The 11,621-nt window shown below is 35.5% G+C and overlaps 1 protein-coding gene across 1 annotated transcript in view; it reads left to right on the top strand.

Moving 5' to 3' along the window:
- The first annotated feature begins 288 nt into the window (after positions 1-288).
- LOC134533782 (ER membrane protein complex subunit 1) overlaps positions 289-11,621 on the top strand; it is a 70,277-nt gene continuing 58,944 nt past the window's right edge. Inside the window, exons 1-3 of the mRNA XM_063371434.1 lie at positions 289-479; positions 8,409-8,524; positions 9,373-9,550. Of these exons, the coding sequence (XP_063227504.1) occupies positions 379-479; positions 8,409-8,524; positions 9,373-9,550 (395 nt within the window). The 5' untranslated portion in view covers positions 289-378. The remainder of the gene's footprint in view (positions 480-8,408; positions 8,525-9,372; positions 9,551-11,621) is intronic.

Genomic DNA, 11,621 nt, shown 5'->3' with positions numbered 1-11,621 from the left:
TATTTAATGGAAACTTAAGTCTTCTGACTTGTCTATTAAACTTGACTGTGCTAATTAAGTTTTTGTTGATGTCAAAATCCTCATATTAAATTTGACTTAACATAATGTATTTTGATAGAAAATTTACAGTGGGACAGAGCCTAAGTAGAAAATACAAGTTAAAAGTTAGTAGAAAAAGTATTTGGTGTAATAAAATTCTTAATTATGGTTCTATAATTATATGTTTTTCTGTACAAACTTTAAATTTAAGAGACGATCATTTTTACTCCTCCATTCCATGGTTTCGTTGTTGTATCTATGGATGTTTTCTTTTGAGTGATTGTAAATGAAATTGGGATGTGGATGAGTAAACTGTTTATTGAATCGTTTAAAAGTTAAATGATGTCCTTTAATATTTTTGCCTTGGTTTTTATCGTTTTATGCAGTGTTTTTAGCCCTTCAGTTAGTTTGTACGAAGACCAAATTGGAAAATTTGATTGGTAAGCAGTACATAACCTCAACGGCTTTCGTTTAGCTTAGGCTACACTCCCAATAGCACGCAAACAGAATGTAGATAGCACAGTTTCTCTCGCACAGAGAAACAGTTGAAGCTACGTTCGCAATTTTTTTTTTATGAATATAATGATACTGGAATCCTGTGGTTGTTTTCCGAACTCATGTTTCAAATATCCGAGATATAATTGTTCTCTCTGCGTGGCCACTAATTAAAAAAAAAAAAAAAAGAATGATGTCTTTACTAAAGCCTACGCCTCCGCCTGCGGTTGAATATTCTTAATCAAAACAACTACCGAAAAACGTTTGCCAGCAAGGCCCCGACCACAGACGTGAAATTTTCTAAAATTTACAAACATTTTAATGTTCACGACTGTTTGTCGATTCTAAGTGATGACAAAAAAAAATAATGGGGAAAGCCCTTCTTTACTAATACTTGGACTGCTCATTATACATTACTTTTCTGGTGGAAATGCCAATTCCCTCTTCCGTGGGTATGACACTGCTATGCCTTGAATAAATTTTTTTTTAATGAATTTTGAAAATCAACTTATAAAAAAAATTTGTTGGAACTAAAATAACCAATTAAAAAAAAAATTATCTTGGATTGAATAGTTTTTAAACCCCCAACCTTTTCTTAACACATATTGTACTAATGCTTATGACTGGTTGGAAGCACAGAATACTGGGCTTTTTTTAATGTGTTTTTACATTTTTAACACTTTGCGCACTATGCCCGAGCACGACTCGGGTTTACATGAAGCACTGAGCACACTACGCCCGAGCGCCGCTCGTTTTTCATTTCACAATGCATTTCAGCGGGAATTATACACTACCGAACGAGCAATGCTCGTCTCTCGTATACATCCAACTTCCACGAAGTTACGAAAAAATCCGCTAGATGGTGTTTATTGCCAGGTAATGGAGATGACCACATTTTTCTGACTGCGCCACTCGAGGGGATTCCCTGCTCGAGTGTTTATTCTTGCGACGCACAGTTGTTTGAAATGGCGCGTCGGAAGCGCTTGTCAGATTATGACGAGATTACTTGGAATTCGGGCTCAGAATTAGAAGAAAGTGATAGTGATTCGGAAAAATATGATGATTCAGAGTATTTACCGGACACAGGTAAGTGGCTGTAGAAATTTTACTGTAAAGTTTTACTGTTACACTTCATCCGTATTTTTCAGCATATAAAGTACTGTTGAGTACAAATGTTGTAATGTTTGTGAGCTAGATTGTGTTTCTTATCGCGTAGATATTTATGGGAAGCCTAAAAGACTGGCACTTCCTGCTATTATTCGGCTTCATACGAATTGGTTAGCCGCTCAGAATGTTTTCCTAGTCACGTCGCGTCGGTGTGTAGCATTAAAACCGGCTGCGCGCTTATCTCTTCGCCACGTATGTGGCTTCTTTTATCACGCTACCACTGATCGCATCCGGGCAATTTTTATTATTTCTGTAGGAAAAGTAATATGGGGAAAACGTAATGTTATATTTTTCCTTGTTTATTGTTATACATACTTTTTTATTGCCTCTTTATATAATATTACCGAGCAGTGCTGTATAAACGTACTGACTGATTTTTTTAGGTTGAATGTAAAAAATTAAATTCGAATTGGGTGTTTCAATATTGAAATTTGCCCCTAGTAAAAACACTAGCTAAAGTAATAATTGTTTCTTATATTATTCAACAACTTTAGCGGAATATTTCATATTTATACAGTGAATTGCTGCTCTAAACAAGAACCTTAGATGCAGATTTTGAAATCAATAATCTTATACATTGAAAAATTATTTATTTACAAAAAAATATATGTTTATATTGTTTTTAGGTGATGACAGCAATGATGACGATATTTCTGACACTTCAGTCGATGAAATATCACATGACACGCCTTCCACTTCCACTAAAAAAAGACCGTCACAGCCAAGCAGTAAAAAAAAAACCTCCGCTCAGCCAAGTCATGATTTTGATTGGCGTGAAGATGATAATCAACCAACGCTGCCAGTATTTGAGGAAAACTGTGGTGTCTTAGCTGATCTCACCAGTGACTGTACAGTTTTGGAATGTTTCTCTCTTTTCTTTGATGACAATTTGTTCAAACTCATAAAGAAAGAGACAAATCGTTATGCTGCAACTACAATTGGTGCACTCAAACATCAGCAAAAATTGAAACCACATTCAATGTGGAATAAGTGGGTTCCTGTGAAGCTTCACGAAATAAAGTGTTTTTTCGCGATTGTTTTTCACATGTGTTTGTTGAAAAAGCCGAACATATTGATTACTGGAGCACCGACCCGGTCCTCACTCATCTTTTGCAGGCAAGCTCATGAGCAGAGACCGATTTCTTTCTATACTGAGTATGCTGCACCTGAACGACAACAAGCAGTATGCTCCAAAAAATGACCCTAATCACGACCCTGTGTTCAAAATTAGACCAATACTAGATTATTTCAACAAGCAAAGTAAAGCATCATTTCTCCAGACAAAGAACTTACAGTTGATGAGGGGATGTGTCCATTTCGTGGAAGGATTGGATTCAGAGTGTACATAAAAAATAAACCACACAAATATGGACTGAAACTGTACATACTGGCTGAAGCAAAATCTGGTTATGTCTTGAACACAGAGCTGTATTCTGGATCAGCTGCAGGACACAGCAATGCGGTTGAGCCTCTCATTTACAGATTGTGTAATAATTATTTGGGAAAGGGATATGTTATATACATGGACAGATTTTACACGAGTCCTTCTCTCTTGAGGAAGCTCCGGCACGATGATACTTTGGGTGTTGGGACCGTAATGAAGAACAGGAAAGGACTATGTAAGCAGTTAGTGAACACACCCTTGAAAAAAGGAGAGTTTTCTTTTCGACGTTCTGAAGAACTCTTTTTTCTGAAGTGGAAGGATACACGTGATGTATTCATGTTATCTTCATTACACAAGAATGGTGCCACTGTACTTCAAACCAAAGCAAAAGGAGGTCATGTGATGAAAGCAAAGCCAAACATTGTAGTTGACTACAATCTCTATAAATGTGGGGTGGATCGTGGAGATCAGCTGCAGGGTTATTACCCATTTGCACGACGCACTCTAAAATGGTGGAAGAAACTATTTTTTCACTACCTCATCATGTCAGCGGCCAATGCTTATCTTGTTTACAAAAGACTACAGGCACAGAACAGTCGCTTACATTTTGCTGACTTTATAAGGACCGTAGCAAGTTCTCTAGCAGATTGTGCTACAGTGGAGAGAGAGAGTTCATTGCCAGGGCCTTCTTGTGCATCAAGACTCACCTCAAAGCACTTTCCTTCAAAGATTCCTGCAACGGAGAAGAAGGAACGGCATACTAGAGTGTGCAAGGTGTGTGCCGACACAAGCAAGAAAAACACAAGAAAAAAAGTACGGAAAGAAAAAAGATGGATGTGCTCATCTTGCAGTGTAGCATTATGCCTTCCTGAGTGTTTCAGGAAGTATCACTCCTCAAGAGACTATTCTATGTAAAAGATGTTGCATCCAACAGAAAATAATATTTTCCTAAGTAAAATAACAGGTATCTAATGAACCGAAATTTTCATTACTGTAATGTTGTTTTCATAAATGTTCATATTATTGATAATTTGCTACATTATTATTTATTTTATTGTGTATAATCACTACTGAAATGTGGAAATTTGCTATACAATACCGGTAATTGAAAAGTAATGTCACAACTGAAATTTGCAACTTCATTTTTTTTTTACTAGAATGAAATTTTTCATAACTGCTCATTGTATTGATGTTTTGATATTATTTTTTTCATTTGGTATAATACGAATGAAATTCTGTAAATATACATTAATGTTTTGAAAAACTTTGTACAAAAAATAATCGGCAACTTCTGTTTTCTTTAGTATGACATTTTGCAGAATATTTTTGTACCATTATGCTATTTTCATTTTGATTATTTATTATAAAAGTACCAACATTTTCTAACATGTTATTACTATTTTGAAAACTTATTTCAAAATAGGATGAGTAATGTTAGTTATCTTTATTACATGGAACCTAGTTTATCAACCATTGTTTTGATAATTTGATAATTTTTATTTTATAAGTATAAAATGTTTTTCTATAATAAAAATATAATTTTGTATGTTAGTTTTTCAATTTCGAGAGCTGCCAAGAAAATAAATAGTGTCCATATATTTCTTTACTGTAATCACATTCACTTCATTGATTACCTATATTGTTAAATTGTGCTATTTTACTGTATTCTCAATTTTATATAATAGTGATGTATAAGTTTCTTTCTTATTAGCTATACAAGTGCTAATATGTTGTAAATATACTTCATAAATTTGAAAACTAATAAAAAATATATATATATATATAGGGGAGGACGGGGCAAGTTGACGAGCGGGGCAAGACGACGAATGACTTAGTTCCACGTCATTTTATTAGATAGCACCACCTAACAGACACTACTAGCGCTCCACACTGCTGGGCACTAAAGAATCGCACAGTGAAGCCGCTGCCACCATTTAGTTGTTTGTTAGATGATGTTCGTACATTTGATCTGACGTATTGTAATTTTCAAGAACTTCGAAGTAATATCTCATGGACAAACAGGTAAGATATTTGGTTATTCAATGCCACACATTATTACCTTAGACAATATACTTTTCTTAACCACTAAATATTGTTAACCTTTTATATTTTTTCCTAGCGAAAAAATCCAATACTAATAACATTGCTGATCGGGGCAAGTTGACTGGGGCAAGATGATGACTCGTCATCTTGCCCCAAGTGCTTTTTTACAGTTGTTTTTTTAATTGTTCATGCCCTACAGGCTTTCATTAAACAAAAATTCTAATTAAAAAGTATTTAGCCTACCTAATTGTATTTTCTTCCTAGGAAATGCCTATTCATGGTGAAAGATTTCGAGAAGTTTTCACTGAATAGCAGCTAGAATATTTAAGGAACTACTCGACAGCAATGGATAACGGGTTTTTTGGGATGACAAAGCAGCAATGTAGAAAACTTGTGTTTTACTTTGCAGAATATAGTGGAATTTCGCATCCGTTCAATGTGGAGACCAGGATGGCAGGTGAGGATTGGTTGGCTAGTTTTATGAAAAGTTTTCAGTTTTCGGAGACCAGAGGAAACATCCATTGCCAGAGCAATGGGCTTTAACAAGCCAAATGTTGACAAGTTTTTCTTAATTTTGAAATAAGTGCGGGAAAAACATAGATTTCCAGCTTCTGCCATTTACAATGCAGATGAATCTGCACTTTCCACTGTATCTAATAGGCTACCAAAGGTTATTTCACCCACAGGAAGTAAGAGTGTTTCCAAGATCGTTTCGGCAGAGAGAGGAAGAAATGTTACTATTATTTGTTGCATTAATGCTTGCGGATATTACCTGCCCCCTTTTTTGGTTTTCGCAAGAAAACGGATGCGACCTGAACTTGTGGAAAGAGCCCCTCCGGGAACCGTTGGACATTGCAGTGATAATGGTTGGAGAAATGGAGAAATATTTGTGTTGTTTTTGAAACATTTCGAACTACATGTGAAACCAACCAGTGAATTTCACGTGCTGTTGCTTGTTGACAACCATAAAACACACGTAACACTGGAGGCTATAAACTTTTGCCGGGAAAATCACATCGTTATGGTCGGATTTCCACCCCACACTACCCATCGTCTTAAAATGCTGGATGTTTCCTTTTTTGGGCCATTAAAAACCTATTACAGTCAAGCTTGTGACAACTTAATGGTCACTAATCCAGGGCAAGCCATAACTGACAAAAAAATTGGTGAGCTACTAAGCACTGCTTATTTAAAAGCAGCTTCAAGAAATGCTACTTCCATTGAGCCAGGACCATTAATAAATGCTACTCCCATTGAGCCAGGACCTTCAATAAATGACATTTCCATTAAACCAGGATCTTCAAGAAATATTTTCCGATTGAGCCAGGACCTTCAATAAATACTTCTCCCGCAGCTTCCATTGAGCCAGGACTTTCAAGAAATGCTACTCTCATTAAGATAGGGCCTATAAGAAATGCTACTCCTGTTGAGCCAAAACTGTGCCGAAGTGTTTTCGATTTCAAACCATTGCCTAAAGAAAGTTCATATGTGAGAAAAAGGATAAGTCATAAGCAATGTGCAAGTGTCATCACAAGCTCACCCATGAAAGCGATGCTGGTTCAGAGAAAAGCTCAGAGGATAGAACAAGAACGTTTGAAGTGCAGTGTCTTGTGTGTGATGAGATTTATGTCGACCCTCCATCAGAAGATTGGATCGAGTGTTGCAAATGCCACATATGGTGGCATGAGGACTGCTCGAACTTTGAAGGAGGAAAATTTGTTTGCGATTATTGTTTATAAAAACACCAACTCTGAATTAGTTATGTAAGTTAACTATTAATTGTAATTTTCAACAAACCAAGCCTTTAATAATATGCCATATATGTAAAAAAAGCATGTAACAATGTTAAATTAGTTAATTTACATTAGTTTTCATTCTAAGAATAAATATGTTTAAACTTGTGCAGAAATGTCATCTTACCCCGTAGTCAAAGTCATCTTGCCCCGGTAACGGGGCAAGATGGCACATTTGCATTATATTTTTAAAAGGGCAGAATTTTGGAGATAATATAGAAATATAGATTTTTCCATGTAGTTACACCACGACAAAAGACTATTCTAATCGTGTGTGGAAAGAAGGAAATCGTATTTCCAAAATTACAATTATAAAAAATGACGAACTCTTAACATCGCCAACTTGCCCCGTCCTCCCCTACATAAACTTATATCATATTTTAAAATAATGCAACAACTATTTCACCTATAAAACTTTTTTATTTTCTTGAAAACATGTTATTATTATAAAATTATTTTCAGTAATATATAAATTAAAACACTTTAAGTAAATATTTTTATAAAAAAGTAAACGTTTCAAAAAACAAAAAAACAACTATACAAATTATTTAAAGTACCACTAATTTTAAAAATAACATCACCAATTAACCTTAAAAGGTACAGTATACAGGTACTTTTGGATACAATGCGGCTTCAGTGTGCTAAGTGTTAATTAAATACCTGAATGATACCTGAGTAATATTTAATTCACAATTTTATCTTTTTATTTACAGATACATGAGTTTTTATTCTAAACTAAGTTTTACATAAATACAAAATTTCTCATCCACACTTGATATTATTCTATATAATGAAATTTTTTTTAAAACCAGTTTAGTTATAGTTTTTCACATATTTACAATTAATCACCTCAGTATAAGATACAAATACTCAAATTATGTATAGTTTGTTATGTTTATGAAAATTTTGACTTGTGTGAAACTTTTAAAAGCAATCTGGTATGCACAGAGCAAAACCACAGTCTTTGCACCACCAAGTTTTTTTCCTCAGTCGTTTACTACTGTTGGCTTTGCTCACATCTAAACATACGGTACAGTATCTGAATGTTTTAATCAATTGCGCTGAAGAATATTCCAGCTACTCTACTGAAACATTATATTATATAAAAGATCAAGAAATTAAAACTTTATTTTTTTAGTTTTTAGTATTTTTTAGTGCCCCAGATAAGTGGTGTGAAATCAAGGGGTGTAAGACCAGCGTTCTTTTATTTAATAGAAATTTGAATATCTTTCTGGCAGCTCTCTTAGCTAGATATTGTTTTCATTAATTTAACTTAAATTACGTATGTATTATAGCAAGGATAATTTTCTAAGGTTTTGAATTTTTGATTTTTGGTTACATGAATGCTTACTAATTAATTAGGCTTTGTTTTAGTTTTAAGTGTGAAAGTGTGTAGCTGTTTCTAACATTTCCTCCTCTAATTTTTTGAAAATTATTTTATCATATGTGTTGATTAATTTGAATTTAAACGAGTTTTAAATCCACAGGAAGCACTCTTACATTGGAAAGTTGAAGTTCTCAAGCTTTGATCCTGCGCCAAATGGTAAAAGGTTGTTTGTCGCCACCGAAGAGAATGTGGTGGCTGCTCTCAACTTGAAAACAGGTCAGCAAATCATCCAGTATGGAAATATTGTTTTGTGTGGTTAGGCTAATTTTTCTCTTTTATTTTTATAGAACACCATTAAGGATACTAGTAAATATTTCTGTTAAGTTAAGAGTACTGTAAGTTATGTAGTTGAATACATACAATTAAGAAAATCTTAACCAAAGCCAAGTAAATATATTTTGGAAATATTTGCTGTCTTGGCTGTTAACCTATTAATTCTAAAATACAGTAACTATTATAAAAATTCTTTCTAGTAATGATTTTTAATCAGTTTATTTTTCTCTCTTTAGATCAGGGCAAAGTAGGGCAAGTGTAGTCAAGCCTTCTGTAATTTTTTTATTATTAGATTAATTCTTTACGGAAACAGCATTTTTAAATACTTTATTACATGTGCCCCAAATGTGAAGGTTTCATAAAAATAAAATATAAATTACAATTCCAAGTAGAACAAAATTAATCACTTAAATTATTTAATAATAAGTAGTATTACTGTAAAAAAAAGGACATTTCTTGTTGGGTCTCTTGATGTTATAATTTAAAATGTAAATGTAGTTTTTCTGATTACACTAACTGGTTTTTTTTTTGAAGTTATACTTCTAATGCGACTTCCAGCAAGGTTGCGTTAAACGTTTAACTGTACCATGGAGAATAACGCTACCATGGAGAATTATTTGCATGCAATTGAAAACTATTTTTTAATGATGCCAAAGAAGTATAACTTCTCACGCGCTTACCTAAGTACACGCACCCATTTTTTTTTACTTGAGTGTCTTTTATGATGATCAAACTCTAGCACATACATATTTGTCTCATTTTCATGACGCCCTACTTCACATGTGCTGCAGGTCAAATCCTATGGCGACACATCCTGGAGGAAGGGCCGAGAGGCGCGATCCACCTGATGGTGGTGAATGTGGACGTGGTCACGATATCAGGGGCGAGCCCGCGCGTCGTGCGGGGCTGGGACCCCACGACAGGGGTGCTGCAGTGGGAGTGGATGCTGCCCCAGCCGTCGTCGGACAGGTGTGCTTGTAGTGTCTTCTCGTTCCCTGTGCGATGCTGCACTCGCAATAGTGCGACGGTGGCGACAAGAATATTTCTAACCAATCACGGGCGACACATCTGTGATGTCAGCGCGGCAAAAATGTTGGATGCAACAGAATTCCTGTTCTGAAATATTTTCTATTTCCATCGCGTCACATACATGGAGAGTCAGAATTTAATTTTAAAAAGATGGTGTAACCCTTCTTCCTCCTCAATTGGAAGAGGGGTTGCGTCCCCGACTCACTCTGGGCGCGAAGGAAAAAAATAAATATTAAAACCAGACATAAAAAGCTAAACAATATAAATTCCCCACACCACTGCCCAGGGGTCAGGCCAAAAAATTTAAAGGATATAATAGCAGAGTAACCATTAAACAAACAAGAGGCAAGACTTTGGACGTATGTTATTAAAAAATAGAAATTTGCAAAAATAATTTTTACTATACATAACCATACAAGCTTAGTTACAAAAGCTGACGTTAATAATGGCAGCATCTTATCCCCATTTGCGATACTAACAATAACCTTTAAAAAATCGTAAAAATATAAATACTGATAACAACAAGTATAAAAATATATAAGGGCGTGAGGCGTGGCCACTATAAAATATCAAAATTTACTGACTGCCCTAATACCAAAAATCAAACAAGACAATCAATACAAATATATAAAAAATCTACAAAAATAATACTGAAGTACAAACAAATTATTTAAATAAAGTTCTTAAACTCTCAATCAACGGTTTAGTCTTTCTTCAGATGTTCGTTGCTAAAGACTTGCCAAAAAAACAAAGTTAATATCCTAGGCGTGCGCTGGCTTCCTGACCTTCCTCACCAACTCCAGAGTCTAATGCCACGCCGGGCCATAGGTACGAATTCACAAAGGCGTGAACGATGACCAAAAAAAAAATTATCTTATTTTTAAGGGAAATGTAGCAAAAACTCTTCACGTAACATAACCATGTTACCACAGAAGTATTTATCATCAGCTTCAAACAAAGTCTTACTTCTTTATTAACTTGCCAATGATTTTATAAAAACGTAGAATGGCCGCACCAACCAACATCAGGCTGCGCATGTAGTCCAATACCGATCGCATACATTTAATAATACTGCACAAGCTGATATATTAGCTAAATGCCAACTTTACGTATGCAAATTCCGATGACAAAGTCTCAAAAACAAATTGCAAAATGTTCGTTTCTTCCAAACTTATACTTTTATTGCAACTACAGGCAAACGGGCGACCTTATTAAAAAATCCCACACTGGAACAACGTGTGAAACAAATGGGCCTCTTCACCAAACAGGCTAATAAAAGTTCCGTCCAAATAAAATTTAGTATGGGAAAATACACAGTTCACTAGGTTTGCCAAAAACCAGTGCAGCACCACGAGGGTAAAAATCAAAATCGCGGCCTCTCTTTACCTTGATTTCTTCTGTACCACAGGGCAATCCATTTGCCCTGTCACCCATCGTGGAGCCTCCAACCCAATACTCTTCGTCGCCCGTTGCCGTCCGGCATACCAGTCCGCGCCGTCACATGGCTCTGTCCTCGACGGTCGCTCGGCACAAACTCTCTCGCCGGCCCAGCTGATTTTTTCTTCCCGGCAAGCCGAATGTCTGAAGTCATCAGCCAACCGCCGGGCGCTCGCCAAGTGGTATTTACGTGAAACACAATCGATGTTCTTAAACTCATAATCGATAGCTACCAAACGGCGTATAACTAATTAACAGAAACAAATATAATTAAAAGAATTTACAGATAAATTAACATTAATTAAAAAAGGCGTAAAAATACGTGAAATAAAAACCATATAAAACTAGAGACCAGCAACAAAAATAAATTACAAGTAAAAATGTGGCCCTGCCGGCAAAAGTCCAAAGTCTCTGCCGAGCAGAGTTGCGCAGGTTGTAACCCTTCTTCCTCCTTAATTGGAAGAGGGGTTGCGTCCCCGACTCACTCTGGGCGCGAAGGGAAAAAAATAAATATTAAAACCAGGCATAAAAAGCTAAACAATATAAATTCCCCACACCACTGCCCAGGGGTCAG

This window comes from Bacillus rossius, chromosome 7, assembly GCF_032445375.1.
Source record: "Bacillus rossius redtenbacheri isolate Brsri chromosome 7, Brsri_v3, whole genome shotgun sequence".
NCBI lineage: Eukaryota > Metazoa > Arthropoda > Insecta > Phasmatodea > Bacillidae > Bacillus > Bacillus rossius.
This window is presented reverse-complemented; position numbering and strand designations above follow the sequence as displayed.